A 24,916-nucleotide genomic window follows, 5' to 3' on the forward strand; every position below is an offset into this window, starting at 1 on the left:
TGGCGCCCCGCCCTATATCCCCGATGCCCCGTAGGGGCTTCTGCCCGGGCCCACGGAACCAGAAGGTGGGCTCCTCCGAGGCCTAGTCACCGGCCCGAAGGCCAGAGCGGGTGGAGCATGCTGCGCAGGGCGCGGTTCAGCGGACACTCTGACGCCCAGGGTTGTAACATCACTAAACGCAGCATTTTGTGGTCCGAGCCAGCGGCGCAGTGACTTGTGAACAAGATTTCTGACCGCCCGGGAGACGGTACACGCTGTCACCCTGCGAGCGTCCCACCGTAGTGGGAGATGGAACTTTTAGTCTTGAAGTCCGCGCAGGTGAGGCATTCTGGAAATGCACGTGAACCAAGCGATCCAGGGCCCCAGAACCCCGGCCGCTTCTCGGGGCGGGGCCTCCGTCTGCGGACAGCCGCGTTCCGCGTTCTGCGGCGCTTGGCCTCGCGCGGCCGCCGTAGCGGGGTGGGTTGGGTCCGAACTACGGGGGCCGCGACGTGCGGAGCCGACCGGGCTGGGCGGCGGGGCGCGGGCCGGGCCGCGCCGGCCACCATGGGCAACCTGTTCGGCCGTAAGAAGCAGCAGAGCCGGGTCACGGAGCAGGACAAGGCCATCCTGGTAAGACGCCGGGCCCTGCAGGCGGGTGGACGCGAGCCGGGGACACCTGGGCCGGGCGGGGAAACCGAGGCACGGCGGCTACCGGCTGCGTTTCCGCTCTCGCCACGGGCTTCGGCCCCTCCGGCCGCCCAGCCCCACGCCGGGGCCGCAGCCCCAGAGCCCGTCTGGGGCGGTGAGCGGTGGGCTGCCGGTGGGGAGCGTGTCCGGGTCCGGTTCCCAGCGAGTCTGAGCGAATCCGGTCGCTGCGGGTGTAGGCGGTCCCAGTGCGGCGACTGAGCTGTGCCTCGGGTCTCGGGAGGCGGTGCCCGCGTTTCACTGTTTCCTGGTTGTACCTTGTCAGCGGGCAGGCTGGTCACGGGGTGGGAAGGCGGGCGCCTCTCACGGCAGCAGGGACAGGACGTGCGGCTGTCGCTGAGCCTGACCCACCGGCCATGGGTTGCGCTGGGGCAGACGGCCTCTAAAGAGAATGGAGCTGTGGAGGGAACTGGGGAGTGGCCGCTTGAGACAGACTGACCACGTCTACACTGGGGGCTAATTTCTCATCATGTTGAGTTTTAAAGAGGTGCACACCTTTGACCCAGTTAACTCACTCCCCGTAACCGACCCTGAAGACATAGTCTTCTATCTGAGAAGTGCCTTGTGCTTGCAGGTGCTCACTGTAGTGTTACCTGAAATGATGAAATCTGGAAGAAATGTAAATGGCTTAAAATAGGGAAAGAGAGACTAAGGCTTGAAAATGGCCTTGCATCCTTTTTGGGACACTGGGGTCCTAGGTGATTGGCACGGTCACGTGAACCTCTCACCTCAGTGCACCATCTGTTGTCCACTCACGTATGGTGATAAGTGTCAAGAGCAGGGGAGCTGATGGCAAATGGCTGAAGTCCATAGAGGAGTGAAGCTGGGAGGGAAGGCCCCAGTCTCCAGCCATGGCTGGGCTGGGATGGTGGCACTCGGGTGACTGTCACCAGCGACTTCTGCGTCGTCTCTTCACCTTGGAGGTGCTGGCCACACTCCCTGACCAGCGCTCACACTCCTCGCTGATGGCGATGCCCTGCCGTGACGGCGATGCCGCGCCATGACGGCGGTGAGAGCATGCCCTCCACCCCGGTGCTGAGGACGTTAGGACTGGCTCTCTGTCTGGGGTGGGGGAGATTTGTAGGATATTGAGCTGCATCCCTGGCCTCCACCTCCTAGATGCCAGTGGCATCCCCAGTGTGACAGCCAGGGATGTCTCCAGATAGTGTCCCACTTGCCCTGGGGGGCAAACTTGTCCCCATGGAGAACTCAGTTTCAGAGGATGTGCTTCCATTGGTGACCGTTGGGGCAGCCTGGCCTGTGGGGGGCCCTTCAGTGACCCCAGCAACCTCTGTACTGGCTCTCCTGGACACCGGGTAGCCCGGTGAGTGTCCAGCGTGCCCTGAGGGGGCTTGGTGTCAACACAAGGCCTGCTTTCCCGGCAGCAACTGAAGCAGCAGCGGGATAAGCTGAAGCAGTACCAGAAGAGGATCACCCAGCAGCTGGAGCGGGAGCGGGAGATTGCCCGGCAGCTCCTGCGCGACGGCAGGAAGGAGTGAGTGGGGCTGGGGGCCGGTCTTCGGGAGATGGGTTCTGTCCCCCATCGGCCTAGAGCAGAGGTGGGGTAGGCCAGGAGGCTGGTCAGTGCCAGGCCAGGGCAGCTGTTGGCCATGGCTGCTGGGTCACTGCTTGGGTTCCCTCTGCAGACGGGCCAAGCTGCTGCTCAAGAAGAAGCGATACCGGGAGCAGCTCCTGGACAAAACAGAAAACCAGATCACCAGCCTGGAGACCATGGTAGGCCTAGTAGGGGTTGGGGGGTGTGGGCCATGGACCATGTAGGCACCAGAGTCCCCTCGGAGGACTGAAACCTATCATTTTCTTCTCCTGGACCTCTCAGTCCGCGGCTGTGGAATGGGTCAGGCCTGGAGGTGGAGGAGAATCTTTGATGGGAGCCTGACCGTCTTAAGGGGCTGCAGCAGGTTGGCTCTTGCAGGATGGTGGCTGGGGGACTAGGCCACTTATGGGTGGTGGAGTGGGCGGGGAGTCTGCCCCAGTGACTGAAGAGGTGTTGGGATCTGCAGGAGGCTCCCGAAATGATCCAGTTTCAGGACCCAGAGCTCTAGTTCTGCTCTTCTGCTAACAGAGCTGCTGGTTATAAGCAGTCTACTTTGCGGTTCCTCCCATGCTCTCTCAGTTCTGCCCAAGTGTTGGTCAGGGCAGCGGGAAAGGATAGAAGGAGGAGGAAGGCAGAGACAGTTTGCTCTGAGGCCCAGCAGTCTTTGTCAGTGATAGTGTGATCCTAACTCCCTTCCATGGGTCTGCATGAGGCGGCAGAGAAGGTGGGCCCCTGACCACATGGGTTTCTTCCTTAGGTCCAGAGTATTGAGTTCACCCAGATTGAAATGAAGGTGATCGAGGGGCTGCAGTTTGGAAATGAGTGTCTGAATAAGATGCACCAGGTAAGTCTTGCAGGACTGGGGAAAGAGAGGAAGGGCAGCCAGTGGAACAAGGAGAGGGTTAGTCCCTGAGGCCACACCTGCACGCAGGCCTTTGGGCATGAGGGAAAGCCAGTCACTACCGGGAGAGGGTGATGGGAGAGAGTGACAGTCTAGTGGTACAAAAAAAAATTGTACCGTGTCCAGAGATGTTAAAGTGACTAGAGGGACAGTCTGGTTTTAGGGGGGGGGGGGGGGGTGAACTAATCTGGAGGACTTCCCAGAGGAGGTGAACACAGCTTCATTTCAAGAAACAGCACAGAGGTGGATGGTGAAAGGAGAGGTGAGGCGCAGAGATGGCGTGCCCCGGCCCCCAACCCGTCTCATTCCTGATGAGTGGATGGCAGTGGGGCTGGACAGAGAGCTGAGGTTACACTGCCTTTCTGACTGTCCAATGTGATGGTGACCAGTCAAGCAAAGGTGCCGCTTTGAACCCAAAAGAAATCAAGTCACCTGGCCAGAGAAAAATTGTTATACTTCTGACTACCGCTAGGGTTGGTTTGGGTGCCAGAAGGGCCAGCAGGGGTCCAAGGAGGTCAGTTGAGGCTTCTAAAAAGACTGTCTGACAGCTCCATGCCTCTGTGGACGGGCCCTGCCTGGGACAGAAATAACCAAAGATGTGTTATATCCTGCTTGGCGTGGCTTCATTTAAACAGGAACAGAGGGGCTAGGCCGTGCGCCCTGCCAATGCAGGTGGCCTTCGTGTAGGGGGTTCTGTTACGTGCTTCACTGACAAGGCTCAAAAACTTGTAACCGATCAGGTGATGTCCATAGAAGAGGTGGAGCGGATACTGGACGAGACGCAGGAGGCTGTGGAGTACCAGCGGGTAGGTGTTGCCGCACCACGGGGCCCGCCATCTGGCAGCCAGCGAGGACAGTGGCCAACTCGCTGAATGTCCTGCGCCACCCTCGAGGGCCAGGCCTTCCCGCACCACGTGGGGGCTGCCTTCCTTCTTTCGAGTGAGAGGAGCCTTAAGCTGCGGCTGTCTCCTTCCTCCACGAGGGCCCACCTTTCCCCCACCCCAGCCCAGCCATGCTCCTCACCTCTGCTCCTCCTTTTGCAGCAAATAGATGAGCTGTTGGCAGGAAGCTTCACTCAGGAGGACGAAGATGCCATCCTGGAGGAGCTGGACGCAATCACTCAGGTAACAGTACCCCCGGCACTGACACAGGCCCAGGTGTAGGGACCCCCCCAGGAGGGCTCTGCTCACTGGCCTCGGCGAGCGACTGTGTCAGGTTTCACTTGAGCACACAGCCCTGGTTCTGCAGCTGGTTTTCTTCCCTAAAACAACTGGCATTTGTGCTAAACTGAGGTCCCTTCTCCCCATCCACCTGGCTGACTGCAGGGCAGGACTGGCCTGGAAAGAACATTTTGCAGGTTGTCCACCCAGGTGTTGCAGGCCTCAGAGTGAACCAGGTGCCAGGACAGAGCGGAATACCGACCCTCCTAGCTCCCTCAGCCCTTTCCTCCCCAGTGGGCAGTGTGTGGGTTTTAGATCAAATGGGGGCTTTTTCCCTCTTGTGGCCGGTCACTCGCTGTCACACACAGGGCCTCCATGTGTTGGCCCAGAGGCCTCTAACCAGCCAGCCATCACTTCAGGCCCTGAGTCTGTGTTTGCTCCCTGATGGAGGGCGTCTCCATCTCTGTGGGCCCCTGCCTAAGCAAGCCGAATTCACACCGTGCCCACCAGCCTGCCACCCCCAGCCATAGACCAGGCCAGGCAAGCAGGTCCTTAGCACTGCTGCTCGCTGCCTGGGGGCCCTGTGTGCACCTGCCTGCTGAACTACTTCCTCCCAAGGCCCGAGAGGTAGACCAGCACTCGCTGGAACAGCAGGTGCACCCAGGTACCACCACCTGAGGCAGAGGCGCCGCTGGGGCCCCTGACCTGCATGGGTGCCTGTTTCAAAGCCCTTGTCTCAGACTCAGAATGGAACTTTGGGTTGGGAGCCCCTCAGGCTCTGGGCCGTTGGAAGCAGCCACCTTTTGTGGTCACTGTGCCCCCGGTGATATGAGTTGCAGAGATGCCAGAAGCCAGGGAGGATGCACCCTGGGCTTGCGTGCTGGAGGATTTGTGTCCTATGTAAATCCCGCTGAGAGCGTAAGTGAACAGGATGCTGTTCTCTCCAAGAGAAGGACAAGGTGATTGTATCTCACAGCCTTTATCCTCTGTTTCTTGCAGGAACAGATAGAGCTGCCAGAGGTTCCTTCAGAACCCCTTCCTGAAAAGATCCCAGGTACCCTCCTCGTTATGTCCTTTGGAGAACCGTGCGTTCTAGAGCAAAGCAAAATATCCTGGCCTCTGGGCCCTGCCCTTCCTGCCTGGTGAGGGTCGGGCCCCAACCCCCCTGCTTGGTGGGCGTGCTCGCTGGCACCAGCTCAGGCGGAGTGCGGGCCTCGCCCTGGGTTTGAGCCCAGGCTTCTGAGCAGTTTCGGTAACCTTGTAAGAGCCAGACCCCGTTCAGAGAGGCGAATCCCAAAGTTAGAGTCGGGAAAGGGCCAGTTGAGCTGTGCAGGCTCTTCTGGGTCCAGCCCAGGACCAGCCGTCCACTAAACGTCACTGGGACGACCTTCCCCGCGGCATCGCATAACACGCCTTCAGAAATTCTCTATCCGCCCGGACTCGTCTTTCGCGATTCCTCCTCAGTTCTCTCTGCTCCCTTGCTGCTGCTTGGCCTCCTTTCTGGGGTCCGTGGGTTAGGGGTGCACGTCCTGAGTGCTTGTGCCCAGTGCCTGCTGTTTGTCATCCCTCCCGGCTTCTGTGTGTAACTCGCCTTTCTCAGAGCTGTGCCCGTTCTTCCCAGAGCGCAAAGCCCTGACCTGGCTCCTTGCTGCCTCTTGTCCTTTTCGGGAAGTTCCCGCCTCTGGGGTCTTCTGTACGCGACAGCCATCTCTATGTTTCCTCCACAGAGAAAGTCCCCGTCAAGGCCAGGCCCCGACAGGCGGAAGTGGTGGCAGCCTCGTAACTTGTGTGGGACTCACGGGGATTCCAGAGGACTGGGGCCCACAGAGTTTGGGTGCGTGTCCGGCCCTGGCCGGGCTCCCAGGAGGCTGGCGCCGGGCCAGGTGGGCCGGGAGCTGACGGAGCAGCACAGCACACACAGGGCTCCTGATCAGGATGACTACGGAGCGTTTCCCTGGCGCTGCTGTCTTGCTCTCGTTTCTGGATTAAATGGCAACATTCAAACTCTCCGGCCAGACGCAGCTTCTGCAGCTGTGGTTCCCCTGGGCCACGGCCAGGCCCAACGCTCCTGGTGCTGGTCACACCTCCCGTCCCGGGTCGCGCGGCTCCACGGGCCAGTGTCTCCGCCACCCTGTCTTCTGTGGAAGGCACATCAGACCTGGCCTCCCCACCCTTCCCTTTCCCTTCTTCCTGCTGCTCCCATTAGCTGGCAGGGCTTTGGTTAAGGGGACCCTCCCTTGGCCTGGCTCCCGGACGTGCCCAGTTTCCATGTAGACTTGGGGGTGGTAACCTCTCTGCTTCCACGTCGGCGTTTGTGGGTGGTGGACCAGGAGGGGTGCGTCCCTGCTGGATTTTGATGACGCTAGGAGGTCTGCCCACCCCATCACTCCTGGGGCCGTACAGAGGCCCAGTCCTGCTGACGGACATTCCAGGATAGCCGGCCGGTGTGGCTGCGGGTTCCCGAGCTGCCAGCTTCGAGCTGTTAGCAGCCAAGTGGAGACTGGGAAGGATGGAAGTGACTTCCCTAGTTCACGGTTCGTTTTGGAATTAGACAATCTCCCTGAGATTTCACTCCCAACAGGAAGACAAAGGGGACCCTCTTAGCCCCCCAGACAAGCCAGCCCCCTATTAAAGTTGACACCCACACAGCCTGCTGCCTTGTGGACTGGGGGCTGTGGAAGGGCGGGTTGGTGTGGTTCCTCCCTCAGGTCCCTGGAACACAGTCCCCTGACCCTCCCGGGGCACTTGGCACCTGGCTGGTCAGTGCCACACGGGCTGGGGCCTCAGGAGCCAGTGAGGTTCTAGCCCTGCCCGGCTGTGGGTGGAAGGCAGTCACCTGTGGGCACCTGCCTGCAGCAAGGTGCAGGGCGGTACTCTGGCCCCACCTCCCTTAGAAGGGGTGCTGGTGGTTTCTCATTTTTCAAGGGGTTTTGTGTGACTCCCGTGGCTGGTGGCTGGGAGGGCGTGCAGTTTGGTGCCTCTGGTGTGTGGGGGTCTGGTTTGGAGTCCTGATGTCTAGGTAGGAAGCCAGATGCCCCAGGGAGCGAGTAGGCAACAGCAAGGACAGACAAGTGGATGTCCCACCTGAGGGGGGGCCTCCACACCCTCCACCCAGAGGGTATGGTGGGCTGTGGCCGAGTTGCCAGGTCTGGAGTTCTTCAGGAGGAGCTAGAAACCCAGGCTTTCAGCGGACAGTCCTGCTTTGTGTGAAAGCACCCTTACCAGGTGCATGCGCACCTCAGCCAGGAGGGGGCTCTGTGCCAGCTGATTTGGGGGATTTTGCCAGAAGCCGACCTTTCCAGCGCCACTCTGGCTGCTGGGCCCCACCCCAGTCCTAGGGGCAGTTCTGATTGAGGAGGGGAAGGAGGTCCTGCCTCTCCTGCCTGTGAGTGACCCGTCCCTCTGCAGCAGTGGGTCCCAGGCCGGGGGAGGGAGGGGCAGCCTCTCCGGACCCCACAAGCAGGGTGGACACCTCCCCTTTCCCTCTGCCTCCCAGGACCCAGAGCTTGGGGCGGCCTGGGAAGCTGCCCATGGCAGTGCCCTGCCTCGTCTCTTAAACAGTTTCACCACTGGGAGCTGTGTGGTGGGCTGTGGGGCACCAACCCCCGGCCCTGGTGAGCGCTTGGAGAACCTGCGCATGGGTGTGTGTGGCCCAGCTCCCTGGGATACACCCGTTCCCAGGACCGGAAGGTCATGACCAGCCTCCGCCTGACCTGGGCAAGGGGTACCCTCGTGTGGAACAACCCAAGAGTTGGGGAGGGGACCCTCATCCTCTCGCCGTCAACAAGTGAGATTTCACGTACCAACCAACATGCCTTTTTCTTTGTAAAAGTTCATCCCTGGACCTAGGGAGGCCGTACTCTGAAACCCAGCTGACCTAGAGCTGACTCCTAGGCTCCGGCCTTGGAGGTCACCTGGCTCATAGGCCCCCTGTGTGTGTGTTGGGGCAGGGGGAGCCCATGCAGCCAGGATGAGACTCACATCTTCCTGCCCAGCGCTGAGCCCCGGTCTTAAAATACCAGCTGTGTGAGCCTGACCTGACCTCCTAATCTGGGGGGCATAGAACTCATGACGATCACAAACCAGTCACAGTTAAGTACAAAATCTGGGAGCAGAGCTGGCATCCTGCCCAAGATCAGTGGGGGCCTGGTGGGGGGCTTGGAGGAAAAGGAGAGGCCGCAGTGAGCCACCTGCAGAGGGCCTGGTAGCAGCTGTGCCTGGTGGGTGAGAGAGGTGTAAGGGGGAGCCATGGGGGCCTTCTGACCACAGAGAGGACTTCCTGGGAAGCTGGCAAGCCTGGCATCCAGAAGGGATAGACCGGGACAGTAGAGAAAAGGACCCAGGGACCAGGACCGTTTGGCTGGGGGCACATTTGTGGTACAAGCAGCGTGGAAAGTAGAGAAGCAGGGGATGGGGAGTTGGGGGAAGAGGGCACCCAGGATTGGGTGGGGGTACTACTGGGACAGGGTAGGGGAGACAGAATGGGAGGTGCCCAGACAGGGTGGGGGCCGTGTCCTGGTTGCATTGTGTGCCCTGCCCTGGGGAGGTGTTTGCCCTCCCCCCTACCCACTGCTGCCCCATGGGGTCTCCCGGTGACCCCCACCTGCCCATGGGGAGAACCTGGTGATGTCAAGTGGGGCGTTGTCATGACAACACGGGAGCTTTGCCTTCCCAGGAGAGGCCCAGAGCCAGGTCACTGGCCACATCACCAAACTCAGCAGGAGACCCCACCACCCCTTCCATCTCTGCAGGTGCTCGGCCACTGGGGTGGGGGCAGCAGGTCAGCAGGTGGAGCTGGCCTCATGGCCCCAGTCAGAGCCTTGACTGCGTGAGCCAAGACACCCAGCCTGGGGCCTCCCCAGTGGACACCTGCACCCCTTGGCCAGGACAGCTGCCACCTTGGCATGTGCTCCACCCTTTCAACGATCCCTAGCATCCTTGCGGCCCTGTGTCTGGGGATCTCAGTGAGAAAATGGGAAACTCCAGATGTTTCTTCCTTAGTCATCTGCCCCCTCTCCGCCCAGCTTTCCTGAGTGACCCTGCACACAACCCCATCTCATCCCTGGTGCCCCGCCCTCCCCAAGGACCAGGTCTCAGGCTGGGGGCTGTGGCGTCCTCCAGGGCTGCTCTCGCTACTTGTGATCTTGTTCCTGAGGAGTCTGAGGACTGATCTTGGAAGGAAGGAAGGTGTGTTCTTTCCTGAGTCAGGCACAGGCTAGTGTAGGGAAGGCATTTAAGGGTCATGAGCGACACTGGCCTCTGATCTAGCTTATGGAGTAAGTAAACCTTCCTTAAGAAGCAGAAGTTCAGAAACGAACTCCAAAGAGTAAGAGCACAGGGAATGAGGACCGTGGAAGCTGAACTGTGGATGCAAGGTGCTTGGCGGCGCTCTGACACCCGAAGAGTGATCTTCACTTCGTTTTTGTGGGTTTTTTGGTAAAAGCTTCATTGATTGTGCAGTTCAGTCATTTTTATTATGTTCTCAGAGTTGTGCAACCGTCACCACAATCAATTTTAGAACAGTCCCATCATCCCTAAGGAAACCCTGTACCCTCTCGCTAGTGCCCTCATCTCCCCTCCCCACAGTCCCTGGCAGCCACTAGTCTGCTTTCTGTCTCTATGGATTTGCCCATTCTGGACATTCATACACATGGAGTCACACAATGAATGACCTTTAGTGTCTGGCCTCTTTTACTTAGTGTGATGTTTTTGAGGTTTACCCATGTTGGAGTGTGTGTCAGTACTTCATTCCTTTTTATGGTTGAATAATGTTCCATTCTGTAGATGGACCACATTTTATCTGTTCATCACCTGATGGACGTTTGCGTTTTTTCCACTTATTCACTTTTATGAATAATGCTTCTTTCTGTACACGTTTTTGTGTAGACAAGTTTTCATTTCTCTTGGGTATAAACCCAGAGTGAGTTCCACTCTGGGTCATGCAGTGACTCTTAACGTTTGGCCATTGGAGGAAGTGCTGCATGTTTTCCTCAATGGCTGCACCATCTTTCATCCCCAGAAGCAGGTGTGAGGGCTCCACTTTGTCCACAGCCTGCCCAGCACTAGCTATTTCATATCTTTTTCATTATAGCCATCCTAGTAGGAGTTATCTCATTGTGGTTTTGATTTGCATTTTCCTCATGACTAATGATGTTGAGCATCTTTTCTTATGCTTAGTGGCCATTTGTACATCTTGGGAGAAATGTCTGTTTAGATCTTTTACTCATTTTAATTGGGTTGTTTTTTATTATTGAGTTGCAAGTCTTCTTTATAAATCCTTGATATTAGACTCTGATCAGATATAAGATTTGCAAAAATTTTCTCCCATTCTGTGGGTTGGTCCTTTCACATTTTTAATAATTTCCTTTGAAACACAAGTGTTCTTTAATTTTGATGAAGTCCAGTTTATTTTTTCTTTTGTTGCTTGTGCTTTTGGTGTCATATCTAAGATACCATTACCTAATCCAAGGTCATGAAGATTTATTTCTATGGGGCTTTTTTAAGAGTTTTATAGTTTAGCGCTTACATTTAGGTCTTTCATCCATTTCGAGTTAATTTTTCTATATGATGTTAGGTTGGTGGTCCAATTCATTGTTTTGCACGTGGATTTTTTTTTTAAGAGTTGGTTTCTTTTTTTTTTTTTAGAGTTGGTTTCTTTTTTTTTAATAAATTTATTTTGCATTTATTTATTTTTGGCTGCGTTGAGTCTTCGTTGCTGTGCGTGGGCTTTCTCTAGTTGCTGCGAGCGGGGGCTAGTCTTCATTGCAGCACCCGTGCTTCTCATCACGGTGGCTTCTCTCGTTGCGGAGCACGGGCTCTAGGTGCACAGGCTTCAGTAGTTGTGGCACACGGGCTCAGTAGTTGTGGCTCACAGGCTCTAGAGCGCAGGCTCAGTAGTTGTGGCGCATGGGCTTAGTTGCTCCATGGCTAGAGTTGGTTTCTGTTTATTCGGGAATAACTGTGGTCAACTTTCATTAATGTGGAAGCTTACTGATTAATTCTTTTCCAATCATTCTAGTACCATTTGAAAAGACAGTTATTTCCCCCATTGAATCCTTGGCACCTTTGTCAAATATCAGTTGACCAAATGTGAGAGTTTATTTGCAGACTCTCAATCCTATCCCATTTATATGTCTATCCTTATATCCTTATTGTAGCTTTGTAGTAAGTTTTGAAATCAGGAAGTGTGAATCCTCTAACTTTGTTCTTTTTCACGGTTGTGTTTGCTATTCTGGGTCTCTTGAATTTCCATATGAATTTTAGGATCAGCTTGTTAATTTCTGGAACGAAGCCAGGTGAGATTTTGATGGGGATTTTGTTGGATCCATAGATGAATTTGGAGAGTGCTGCCATCATAGCAATATTAAGTCTTATGATCCATGAACACAAGTGTCTTTTCATTTATTCATTAATTCCTTTCAACAATGTTTTATAGTTTTCAGAGTGTAAGTTTTATACTTCTTTTGTTAACTTTATTATTAAGTATTTTCTTCTTTTTGATGCTATTGTAAATGGAGTTTTTTTCTTAATTTCAATTTCAGATTATTCACTGCAAGTGTATAAAAATAAAATTGATTTTTGTATGTTGATCTTGTATCTTTCAACCATGCTGAACTTGTGTATTAGTTCTAGTAGGTTTTTAGTGCAACCCTTAGGATTTTCTATATGCAAGATCATATCACGTGCAAATAGAGATAGTTTTACTTCTTCCCAAACTGGATGTCTTTTAGTTCATTTCCTTGCCTAATTTCCCTGGCGGAGACCTCCAGGGCAGGGTTGACTAGAAATGGATATCTTCATTTTATATGTTTCTATTCCACTCCCACCCCTAAAATACTAAAAACAGGAAGAACAAGTCCTTACAAGTTTTTGAACAAAATCCAGCTCATTTCTTTTTCTTTTCCCATTCATCCCTTCCTACCTTTCTCCTTTCTTCTACTTTTCTTTTTGAGCAGGGTGGGGTGGGGCTGACAGGCCAGGTCACGCCTGGCCCACCCGGTCTTCAAGCTGCACTTGTCAGTCTTTGAGATGTTCCCGTGGATTCCGTCGTGAAATGTGAGCTTGATAATGGCATCATCGTGGGTGGGTTTGCTGCCAGGCGGGAACTGGCCAGTGGCTCTGCAGCAGCAGAGGGAGAAGATCTCCCATGCTGTGATTCCAAGCTGAGAGGGGCAGCAAGAGAGTGAGTAACACTCAAGATGATGGCCCCAGTGGTAACCAAAGCCCCCAGACAAATGTGTTAACAAAGGACGTGTTAAGTCCCATAAAGGCCGCCAGTGTATGGGTTTATAGGTTAAAGCCTTGTTTGGTAGCGATGTATTTGAAGAAGGTCTGGGAATTTTGCTTGCAAACTCTGCAGGTGAACTGTGGGTGCAGCTGCTAAATCCTCGATGGAACCTTAGGCTTCACCAATAGAATATCCTCTTAGTGGGATGCTGCAGTCCCCTCACCAGCTTACGTTTACAGTGCTGCCCCTGCGTCAGCAGTAAAAGGCTAGGTTCTGAATGTTCTGCTTCAGCAAACAGTGCCACGGAGAAGGGCAGAGACGGGTCTGACGTGTTTGCTGTGCTGTCCCAGCCTCCTGAGTGCTGATGTGCTCATATAATAGGTACCCCCACAGCTGTGTTCGATTCACGATGATCGACATTTCCAAAGTGCTCACTGGCTAAACAGGCAGATTGCAGCCGTCTAATTCCTCAGGCAGAACGTGTCATTCCCCAGTGACGTCTGCAGAGCGAGAGAGGGTCTCTGTGTGTCTTTATATATTGTTTTCCTCGTGTGTTTAAAAAACAATACGTTCTTAAATACAGTATTGCCTTAGTACTGTAGTTTCCCCCTTGTAGTCTTGCTTACTCCACTTATTTCTTACTCCACTTATTTTTTAATAAATAATATAAAAATATACCCGTCTCAGTTTCTTTACATTAGTTCCAAATCAGTAGCATTTAACCTAAGTTTAGCTGTAGATTTAAAGAAGCCATAAGAACACATTCGTCTATACAAGGGGAAGTGGGCATTTCCTTATCAAGGGTGATATCCCAGAGGAAACCCATTTTCCCACAGACGGTTCGTCTGACCCACTGAGGCACATCTCGTGCCTGTACTACCGACTGAACAGCCTCATGTGGAGGAGGTGACCTGTGGCTTATCCTGTGCATCTGTTGCTTTGCCTACCCTCAGTGTACTGGCATGAAGGGAAATGAGGGGAAGCAAACACACTTTTTTTTTTAATTGATGTATAGTTGATTTACAATGTCGTGTTCATTTCAGGTATCCAGCAAAGTGATTCAGATATATATAGAGATATATATAGAAATATAGATAGATATAGATATTCTTTTTCAGAGTCTTTTCCATTATAGGTTATTACAAAATATTGAGTATAGTTTCCCATGCTATACAGTAGGACCTTGTGTTTATCTATTTTATATATAGTAGTGTGTATATGTTAATCCCAAGCTCCTAATTTATTCCCCACGACCACCACTTTCCTCTTTGGTAACCAGAAGTTTGTTTTCTGTGTCTGTGAATCTGTTTCTCTTTGGTAAATAAGTTCATTTGTATTATTTTTTAGATTCCACATATAAGTGATATCATATGATATTTGTCTTTGACTTACTTACTTAATATGATAATCCCTAGGTTCATCCATGTTGCTGCAAATGGCAGTATTTCATTATTTTTTTATGGCTGAGTAATATTCCATTGTGTGTGTATGTGTGTGTGTGTGTATGTGTGTGTGTATATATATATATATATATATATACACACACACCACATCTTATCCATTTATCTGTCAGTGAACACTTAGGTTGCTTCCATATCTTGGCTATTGTAAATAGTGCTGCTGTGTACATTAAGGTGCATGTATCTTTTTGAATTAGAGTTTTTGTCTTTTCTGGATATATGCCCAGGAGTGGGATTGCTGGACCATATGGTAACTCTATTTTCAGTTTCTTAAAGAACCTCCATCAAGTTCTTCATAGTGGCTGCACCAAGTTACATTCCCACCAACAGTGTAGGAGGGTTTCCTTTTTACCACCCCTCTCCAGCATTTATTTGTAGACTTTTTTGATGATGGCCATTCTGGTGTGTGGTGAAACCTCATTGTAGTTTTGATTTGCATTTCTCTAATAATTAGCAATACTGAGCATCTTTTCATGTGCCTGTTGGCCATCTGTATGTCTTCTTTTGAAAAATGTCTGTTTAAGTCTTCTGCCCATTTTTTGATTGGGGTATTAGTTTTCTTGATATTGAGCTGTATGAGCTGTTTGTATATTTTAGAAATTAATCCCTTATCAGTCACATCGTTTGCAAATATTTTCTCCCATTCCACAGGTTGTCTTTTCATTTTGTTTATGGTTTCCTTTACTGTGCAAAAGCTTTTAAGTGTAATTAGATCCCATTTGTTTATTTCTGCTTTAATTTCCATTACTCTAGGAGACAGTTCCAAAAAATTATTGCTTTGATTTATGTCAAAGAGTGTCCTGCCTATGTTTTCCTCTAGGAGTTTTATAGTATTCAGTCTTATATTTAGGTCTTTAATCCATTTTGAGTTTATTTTTGTATATGGTGTTAGAGAATGTTCTAATTTCAATCTTTTATAAGTAGCTTTCCAGTTTTCCCAGCACAACTTATTGAAGAGACTGTCTTTTCTCCATTGTATATTTTTGCCTCCTTTGTCATAGATTAATTGACCGTAGGTGTGTGGGTTTATTCCTGGACTTTCTATCCTGTTCCATTGATCTATATGTCTGTTTTTGTGCCAGTACCATACTGTTTTGATTACTGTAGCTTTTATAGTCTGAAGTTAGGGAGTGTGATTCCTCCAGCTCTGTTCTTCTTTCTCCAGATTGTTTTGGCTATTTGGGGTCTTTTGTGTTTCCATACAAATTTTAAAATTATTTGTTCTAGTTCTGTGAAAAATGCCATTGGTAATTTGATAGGTTTTGCATTGAATCTATAGTTTGCCTTGGATAGTATGGTCATTTTAACAATATTGATTCTTCCAATCCAAGAACATGGTATATCTTTCCATCTGTTGGTGTTATCTTCATTTTCTTTCATCGGTGTCTTATAGTTTTCACAGTACAGGTCTCTTGCCTCCTTAGGTAGGTTTATTCCTAGGTATTTTATTCTTTTTGATGTGATGGTAAATGGGATTACTTCCTTAATTTCTCTTTCTGATATTTTGTTGGTAGTGTATAGAAATGCAAAAGATTTCTGTATATTAATTTTGTATCCTGCAACTACCGAATTCATTGATGAACTCTAGTAGTTTTCTGGTGGCATCTTTAGGATTTTCTGTGTATAGTATCATGTCATCTGTAAACAGTGACAGTTTTACTTCTTCCTTTCCAATTTGGATTCCTTTTATTTCTTTTTCTTCTCTGATTGTTGTGACTAGGACTTCCAATACTATGTTGAATAAAAGTAGCAAGAGTGGGTGTCTTTGTCTTGTTTCTGATCTTAGAGGAAATTCTTTCATCTTTTCACTATTGATGTAATGTTAGCTGTGGGTTTGTTATACATGGCCTTTATTATGTTGAGGTATGTTCCCTCTATGCCCAGAAACACACTTTAATTCTGACTTATGTGGCACACAGCCAGCAAGGGAACTTGGACGTAGTGAAGTTCTGAATAATAGGTAAAGTTGAAACCTCAAACAAAGTAGAAATTCTACAAATCAATTGTTTGGGATTAACTGCATCATCTCCAGATTATTTTTCTTCCATTTTAAAGTAATATATGGAGTGTCTGGCTCTGTTATGGTAGCATAAGCCCACTTCAGCCCATCTCTGTCACTGTTACAACTGAAAACTCAAGGGAAAAAAAAAAAAGGAGCTCCCTAAGGACTCTGCAAAGTGAACCAAAGCAGGTGGATTGTGGAGGCAAGTTCAGACTTGGCTGCTGTGACCCATGTGGGGAGGAGTTCCCATTTTATTTTCTCTTTTCTTTTTGCCGTGGGCGGCCTCAGTTGCAGGACCACACAGCAACACCAAACAAAAATTCTGATAGAACTCTGTCTTTCTGGCAAGAGGAACTCTACCAGAGGAGCTGAGTTCTGGAAAGTGCAAGGGTCCTGGAGAGGAGAGAGTTGGAGAAAGGGACCTGTGCTCTAGATAAACCAGCAGAAGTCTTGGGCTCACCTCCAAGTTATACATGCGCAGGACAGACCCAAAGCAGCACAAAAAGCTTTTGATAACTGAACTTAGACGGGAACCACTGGCCACTGAAGGCAAGTGGGGCTTGTGGTCTGAGCTAACCAGGTTGATGGGCTGCTGAGACAGAACAACATTCTCCAGACCCAGAGTCTACACAACAGTCAAAATGTCCAATTTACAACCCCAAATTATGCAAGGAGAGAGACGATGAACAGATGCCAGCTCTGAGATGATCCAGGTGGTAGAATCATCAGACAGAAACCTTAAAGTGGTTATTGTGACTGCATCATATAAGGTAAGGTCAAACATACCTGTAACAGATGCAAAGGTAGACGTTCTCAGCTGAAAAGGAGAAACTGTGTCAATGAACAAAATGGAAACTTCAGAACTGAAAAATAAAGTGCCAGAAATCTAAAAAAGTACTGAACATGCTCAAGAGCAGAAAGGAGATGACCGAGGAAAGACTCAGTGAACTTGAAGATAGAGCAACAGAAATTACTCAAATAATAGGTAGAACCGAGAAAGAGAAAAGATTGGGGTGGGGTGGAGTGAGGGGGAGCCTGAGCCTCAGGAACTTGTGGGACAATATCAAAAGGACTAACATGTGTTTTTAAAATCCCAGGAGAAGAGAAAGAGATTACAGCAGAAAAAACATTTGAAGAAATAATGGATGAAAATTTCCCACATTGGTGAAGGATATCAATTTAGAGATTCAAAAAGCTTGGGTCCCCAAACAGGATAAATTCAAAGAAAAACATGCCTAGACATATCATAATTAAACTGCTAAAAATCAAAGGCAAAGAAAAAATCTTAAAAACTGATAGATAAAAATGAAACATTACATGCAGAGGAACAACAATGTGAATGACTACAGATTTCTCATCAGAAACCACAGAGGCTAGAAGATAGTGAAACAGTGTCTTTAAAGTACTGAAGGACTTCCCCGGTGGCGCAGTGGTTAAGAATCTGCCTGCCAATACAGGGGACATGGGTTCAGGCCCTGGTCTGGGAAGATTCCACATGCCGCAGAGCAACTAGGCCCATGTGCCACAACTACTGAGCCTGCATGCCACAACTACTGAAGCCCGCATGCCTAGAGCCCGTGCTCCACAACAAGAGAAGCCACCGCAATGAGAAGCCCGCACACCGCAACAAAGAGTAGCCCCCACTCGATGCAACTAGAGAAAAGTCCACACACAGTAACAAAGACCCAATGCAGCCTAAAATAAATAAATAAATTTAAAGTACCAGAGAATAGAACTGTCAACCCAGAGTCAATATCTGGCAAAAATATGCTTCAGGAATGAAGGGAAATTAAACACATTCTTAGATGAAGGAAAACTAAGAGAATTCACTGTGTAGTCCTGCTCTAAAAGAACTACTGAAGGAAATTATTCAGGCTGCAGGGAAATGACACCAGATGGAAAATGAAGGAAGAACAACAGAAATGGTAAATATATGGGTAAATGAAAAAGATAAATTTTCCTTTTAAGGTTTAAAAAGTATGTATGACTGTTGAAAGCAAAAATTATAATGTTGCCTGGTGGGATTTTCAACATATGTAAATGTAATAGGTGTGGCAACTATAACACAAATGGGGAAGGTAGAGGAACTTACATGGGGGTAAGGCCTCCACATTTTAGTTGAAATGGTATAACACTAACTAAATAAACTGTGAAAGGATAGGAATGTATATATCAAAATCCTTAGTGTGACCATTAAAAGAATAGAGATACAGCCTAAAAGTCAGTAGGTAAGTTAAAGTGGAATAGTCAAAAGATTCTCAAATAATCCAGAAGGTGGCAGAAAAGGGGACCAGAGGAGACAAATAGAAAACAATAAAATGGGAGACCGAATTTCAACTACTTTAATAATTACATTAAATGTAAATGGTCTGAACACACCAACTAAAGGCAGAGACAGTCAAATTGGAATTTAAAAAAAAAACACTATATGCTGTCTACAAGAAACCCACTTTATTTTTTAAAATTATTTTATTTATTTATTTTGCTGCGTTTGGGTCTTTGTTGCTGTGTGTGGGCTTTCTCTAGTTGTGGCGAGCGAGGGCTACTCCTCATTGCGGTGCGTGGGCTTCTCGTTGTGGTGGCTTGTCTTGTTGCGGAGCACAGGCTCTAGGCATGCAGGCTCAGTAGTTGTGGTACACGGGCTTAGTTGCTCCACAGCATGTGGCATCTTCCCAGACCAGGGCTCAAACCTGTGTCCCCTGCAGTGGCAGGCGGATTCTTAACCACTGCACCACCAGGGAAGCCCCAAGAAACCCACTTTAAATAGGAAGACAGGGATAGGTTAAATGTAGAGAAATGGGGAAAATATACCATGGAAACACTAATCAAAGGAAATCTGAAGTGGTATATTAATATCATACAGAGATAATTACATAATAATAAAAGAAGGCATAATAATCCTAAATGTGTATTTGCCTAACAGGAGAACTTCAACATACAGAAAGCAAAAACTGACAATTAAAGGACAAATAGTCTCTTAGAAATTAGACACCCCTCCTTCACTAAGTGAGAGACAGCAGGAAGTCGTTAAGGATATGGTCAACCTGAGCATTACCCTGATACCAAATCACATGAGGTCATCACAAGAAACCTGAAGACTACTATCCCTCATGAACATAGATGCAAAATCCTCAACAAAATATTAGCAGATTGAATCCAGCAATATATAAACAGGGGTCTTTGTCCTGGAATAACCTGTTTTTTACAGGATAAATCACATGGGGTTTATCCTGGAAATGCAAGGTAGGCTCAACCTTCAAATATTAATATATTTCACCATATCAACAGACTAAAGAAGAAAAACCTTATGATATCTCAACAGATACCAGAAAAGCATTTTAAAAACTCTTAGCAAAGTAGGAGTAAAAGAGAATTTCTTTAACATTATAAAAGTCATTTACAGGGACTTCTCTGGTGGTCCAGTGGCTAAGACTCCACGCTCCCAATGCAGGGGGCCCAGGTTCAATCCCTGGTCAGGGAACTAGATCCCACATGCCGCAAATAAAAGATCCCACATGCTGCAACTAAAGATCCCGCATGCCGCAAAGAAGATCCCACACATGGCAACAAAGATCCCACGTGCCGCAACTAAGACCCGGCACAGCCAAATAAATAAATAAAATAAATATTTTTTTAAAAGCCATTTACAAAAACCCTATAGCTAACACCACACTTCATGGTGAAAGGCTGCATGCTTTCCCCATAAGATTGGGAACAAGGCAAAGATGACTACTCTTACCACTTCTATTCAACATCACATTGGAAGTCCTAGTCAGCATAATAACCAAGAAAAAGAAAACGCACACATGTTGGGAAGGAAGAAACAAAACTGTTTCTATTTGTGGATGACAAGACTACATATGTACAAAATCCCAAAGGAATTTATAAGAAATCTACTAGAACTAATCAGTACATTTAGCAAGATGACAGAATGCAGATATGCAAAATTCAATACGTATTTCTGTTTCCTAGCAGTGAACAACTGGAAACTGAAATTAAAAATTTAAACACGGGAAACAGACTTCCCAAGCAGGATGGGACAGTGTGTGGCAGATCAGTGCTCCCGCTAAGAACTAGAGAAGCTAGACAAAATATATAAATCATCTCTTTAAATGTATCAGAGAACTGCAGCAGCAATGGAAATGAACAGGGGGCAGAACAACAAAAAGATGAGCTGACCATCTGTAGGCAGTGCTTGCCAAGCGTTGGATTATGCTGGGTTTAGTGACAGACCTGGAGATTTGAGGGGCATCTAATCATGAGAAGAATGGAGACTTGGGGGCTGATCTTTCCTTCAAGACTTTGACAAATTTAGGAACATATGAGGATGCTAGTTAAAGAGCTAATGTGAGAACCTCTGGAAAGTTGTCTACCATCTTTCAGTGCTGAGGACACAAAGACCCACCAAGGGAGGTGCCGGTGTTCACCCCGGGCTTTCTGGTTAATGTCCTGGAGGACCAACCCCTGGAAGGAGAAGCAGATGGACTTACCAAAACCATAAACCACTCCAAGTGCAGCTCCGTCCTGGTTGGGTTAAGGTGGTCAGCCTTCTTATGGAGGAAAAGGTTGATTCTTACCTGCTGGAACACATCATCATCTAGAGGAGGAGTTGCCAAACTTTTCCTTAAAGAGCCAGATAGTAAATGTCAGGAGGTATGGTCTCTGACTACTGAACTCTACTGTCTCCATGGAGATGCTGTGTAAACAAATGGGCATGGCTGTGTTACAATAAAACTTTATTTACAAAAACAGGTATCTGACCCTTGGGCTCTAATTAGCTGACCCCTGATCCGTTGCTCCCACCATCTTTAATACTTGACACCAGCATGCATTCAGAGGGCCAGATGACTGAAAACCAAGAGGAAAAACCCATCAGTGGCAGCAGGTCCACAGGTTCTCTCGGCAGTGGTGTAGCAGGTGAGAACTCTGAAAGATCTGGAACCAGAACGTTTTTCTAAATAGAGGAAACAGTGGAGAAAGTAGATTAAAAGATGGAGAATCGGAATCTATATAAACAAACGTTTAAGAGTCTGCAAACCCCAAGCTTCCCTGTCCAAGCAGGTCTGAGCACAAGTCACTTCATCCTGGGCAAGTTAGTCTGCGTCTCGATATTTCACCTGATAAATGAAGCTGTTCTTGTGACCATAAGTGGCCAGAGGACATTAACTGCCTGCCAGGGGTGGGGGTGAGGGTCCCCATTGCGGCTGAGTCTGTCCTACATAGGTCATAGGCCCCCTTCCCTGCCCCCTCTCCTGTGTGCCTGCTCTCTGGGGGAGCTTGTGAGCAGCCTGGTGTAAGGAGGCCAAGGACAGAGGACCACACAGGCGTCCAAGGTCACTCTCACGGCCCTGGGGGGAGAAGGCAGTGAGGTGGGAGTACAGGGGCTGCTCGAGGATCTCATCCTCATCCCTGTGGTGCTGTGGGATGGCACTGCAGCACCACAGGGGACGGGGTCAGGGCTACATCTGAGAGCCTCGCGGGGCTGCAGTGTAGGGACTGGTTTGTACGGGGCAGAAGAATGCGGGGATCAGGGGAGGGACCAGTGCCTGGGTCTAGGGTGGAGGGGCGGATTGGAGAATTAGGAGCACAAAGCTGAGGGGCTTGGGGGCGGGGCGGGGGGCAGGTAAAGCAAGAGAAACTCAGCCAAGGTGGAGAAGCCGTGGTGGGACAGGACCTGGACTTGGTCCCCAAAGGGGGACTGACAGAGGGGATTCTGGGTTGGTGGTCAGAGCTGGAGCCCAAGGAAGAGGTCTGGGCAGGAAATACATACTGTGGAGCCATCTGAGTTTAAAGGGGGGAACTGAGCTCTACCAGGAGCCGGGGTGAGTGAGGGGCGGGCCTGCAGGCAGGGGCCCTGCACCAGGCTCACTCTGTGGTCCCAGGGGAGCAGGTGAGGCAGCCTCTTGACTCCCTGCCTGGGGTCTTGGTCAGCCCCACTCCCCAGGGCAGTTCCTTCCTGGGGCCAGTTTCCTCATCAGCAAATGAGGGCCTCAGTCGAATCGACATTGTGAGCTGTGGAGAGGCACCTGGTGTGGCCCATGGAGGAAATAGTCACGGTCAGTTCCTGCTGCTCTGGGGCCCTCGGGTGCCTCAGTCTGCAACCGTTTCTTGTGCTTGTTTTGAGAAATTAACTTGATTCTTAGGCCTGTCGATACTGGCAGCCCTTCACAGGAAACCTTCAGGCTCGGGCTCCCTTGATTAGCACCCTGAGGAAGACTGGGGCTTACTGAGGGAGGACAGGGCCTCTGGGGGTTTCCAGAGTTAAAACCATCTGCATGAGTACGATGTGTGTGTCCCCGGGTGTGATCTTGGGAGCTGTGTATGGTGTAGGGTCAGGGCAGGTGAGTGAGGGCGCCATGAGTCAGTAGTTGGCACAGCGGGTGTCAGATTCCCCCTCTCAGGTCGGGGGCCCCTCAGTGTGGGGAGTTTGTGGAGACGGCCACCAGAGGATGGGAGGGGGCTGGGAGGCAGGGGGAGCCGTGGTGCCAGCTGTGGGAGTGCAGTGGGCAGAGGTGGCGGCGACAGCAGCAGCCCCCGGGTCAGGTTCGCAGGGCCAGCTGGGCCTGCTTGATGGACCAGGTGGTCCTTGGGCCAGGCCTGGCTCAGGTGGCTCTCCAGCTTTCCTGGAAACCCAGTAATCTACCTGATCTTTCAACAAAGTCCATTTCTGCTGGAGTCTCTGAGGCTCTCGCCCACCAGGGCCAGCAGATGCAGCTGCCCATGCCCTAGGTGGGGTGGCTCTGACTCCCCGTGGCCAGCCGCGTGGCCTTGGGAAAGCCCCTCCCAGCCGGTGCCTCAGCGCGATGAGGCTAATGGATGTCCGTCCCGCCCCGCCTGTCCTGTGGGCTGGTGGTCAGAGGCCTTGGGGGGTTGCTGAGCCCGGCTCCCTGGCTCCGGGCCACCACCTGGCAGCACAATCCTGCCAGGATCTCAGACAGTCTGGGCTCCCACCCAAGGCAGCAGGTCAGGACTTCCACTCACTCCGCATGGCCAAGGGTGGGGGCCGTAGGGCCCTTTTCTTTTTTTTTTTTTTTGAGGTACGCGGGCCTCTCACTGCTGTGGCCTCTCCCGTTGCGGAGCACAGGCTCCGGACGCGCAGGCTCAGCGGCCATGGCTCACGGGCCCAGCCGCTCCACAGCATGTGGGATCTTCCCGGACCGGGGCACAAACCCGCGTACCCTGCATCGGCAGGTGGACTCTCAACCACTGCGCCACCCGGGAAGCCCTGTAGGGCCTTCTTAACACACATCTCAGATGCCCGGTCTGCTCGGGAACCCCCAGTCCACACACCACTCTCATCAGACCACAGGCTTCAACTTAAAGGCACACAGGAATTGCTCAACTCATAGAAGTAGTTTTGGTGGTCCTTGCTGCTTCTAGAACTCTGCTAGGCTGGAAGATGCAGCTGAACTGGGTCCAGGGAGCCCCTCGTTCAGCTGGGGAAGCCAAGTTTTGGTCAGAAGCCTGTGAGAGGAGGCCCAGGTACAGGCTGGTTGGCCTCCATGGAGTATCCCAGGCTCACTCCCCTGATGGAGTTCTCAAGGAAAGGTACTGAAATTCTACAGAATTCTGGTTCCTTTTAAAAAGGGTGCTGGACTTCACTGGTGGTGCAGTGGTTAGGAATCCACCTGCCAGTGCAGGAGACACGGGTTTGATCCCTTGTCCAGGAAGATCCCACATGCTGCGAAGCAACTAAGCCCGTGCTCTACAACTACTGAGCCTGCGCTCTAGAGCTCACAAACCACAACTACTGAAGCCTGCGCGCCTAGAGCCCGTGCTCCAGAACAAGAGAAGCCACCGCAATGAGAAGCCTGCGCACCACAGCAAAGAGTAGCGCCCACTCGCCACAACTAGAGAAAACCCAAGCACAGTAGCAAAGACCCAATGCAGCCAAAAATAAATAATAAATTAATTAATTAAATAAAAAGGATGCCATATACATGAAAAGACATTCAATTAGGCATTGGGGAAGTTAAAACCACAATAAGATTGCACCCAACTAAGATGGCTAGAATTAAAACAGAACAAAAAGACAGAAAATAACAAGTGTTGGTGAGGATATGGAGGGAGTGGAACCCTTGTGCTGGTGGGAGTGCTCAAGGGTGCAGCCGCTAGGAAGACAGCTCGGTGGCTCCTCAAAAACTAAACATGAAACTACCATGTGACCCAGCAATCACTCCTAGAGTAAACTGAAAACAGGTGTTCAAACCAAAATTGTCCTTGACTGTTCATAGCAGCACTATTCACAGTCACCTAGAGGTGGTAACAACCAAATACCCACCACCAATGAATGGATGAACAAAATGTGGTCCTCCCCACACTGGAATGTTTACTCAGCCCTGAGGAGGGATGAAGCATTGGCACATGAGACAGCATGGATGCTCCTCAGACGCTGAGTGAAAAATGCCAGGCACGAAAGATCACACCTCGTATGATTCCACTGATGTGAAGTGACCACAGAGACAGGCCAGTGGCTGGGGGAGGGAGCAACGAGACCTAACTGTTAATGGGCACGGCACGGGGTTTCCCTTCGGGTGATGAAAGTGTTTCAGGACTAAATAGAGTTAGTGGCTACACAACATTGTGAATGCACAAAACGCCACTAAAGTGGACAGAATTGTATACTTTAAAATGGTTAATTTTCTGTTATGTAACTTTTATCTCAATTTTGAAAAAAAAAAGATGTCATAGGACCCTTTGAAAATACACGTCACAGGGAGCAATTTTCTCATAGAGCGTAAGTGGCCGGGGGTCCGCACAATCCCCACGTTCCCTCTGGAGGTTCCAGGCGGCCTCTCCCATGCACTATCTTTTCATCCCTGCTGGGTCCTGGCAGGGTGGTACTCCCCTCCTGAAGATGCGTCTTAGGAGAGTTCTGGTCCCCAAAGCCAGTGCCCTGACAGCCACCTGCTGACTGCCCAGTT

General features: G+C 50.2%; 1 protein-coding gene across 2 annotated transcripts; it reads left to right on the forward strand.

Moving 5' to 3' along the window:
• Positions 1-475: 475 nt before the first annotated feature.
• Positions 476-6,952, forward strand: CHMP6 (charged multivesicular body protein 6). Of its 2 annotated transcripts, none has more exons than XM_027080957.1 (8): positions 476-612; positions 2,073-2,182; positions 2,334-2,421; positions 3,000-3,086; positions 3,884-3,949; positions 4,187-4,267; positions 5,303-5,357; positions 6,031-6,952. In XM_027080957.1, the coding sequence occupies exons 1-8, from the start codon at positions 547-549 to the stop codon at positions 6,084-6,086; spliced, it is 609 nt and encodes a 202-aa protein (XP_026936758.1). In that variant the 5' UTR covers positions 476-546; the 3' UTR covers positions 6,087-6,952. The 2 variants fall into 2 exon arrangements, with proteins under 2 accessions (XP_026936758.1, XP_026936759.1); XM_027080958.1 differs by lacking the exon at positions 476-612 and adding an exon at positions 1,622-1,696.
• Positions 6,953-24,916: the final 17,964 nt, after the last annotated feature.

Source organism: Aethalodelphis obliquidens, unplaced genomic scaffold (genome assembly GCF_003676395.1).
Source record: "Aethalodelphis obliquidens isolate GAN/ISIS:26980383/991018 unplaced genomic scaffold, ASM367639v1 scaffold44, whole genome shotgun sequence".
Classification (NCBI taxonomy): Eukaryota; Metazoa; Chordata; class Mammalia; order Artiodactyla; family Delphinidae; genus Aethalodelphis; species Aethalodelphis obliquidens.

Excerpts from the sequence above, each read along its gene's own strand:
- CHMP6 (XM_027080957.1), top strand. The coding sequence starts at position 547 with ATGGGCAACCTGTTCGGCCGTAAGAAGCAGCAGAGCCGGGTCACGGAG. Across the intron at positions 2,422-2,999 it reads TCACCAGCCTGGAGACCATG|GTCCAGAGTATTGAGTTCAC; the intron begins GTAGGCCTAGTA and ends TTTCTTCCTTAG. Across the intron at positions 5,358-6,030 it reads CCTTCCTGAAAAGATCCCAG|AGAAAGTCCCCGTCAAGGCC; the intron begins GTACCCTCCTCG and ends TTTCCTCCACAG.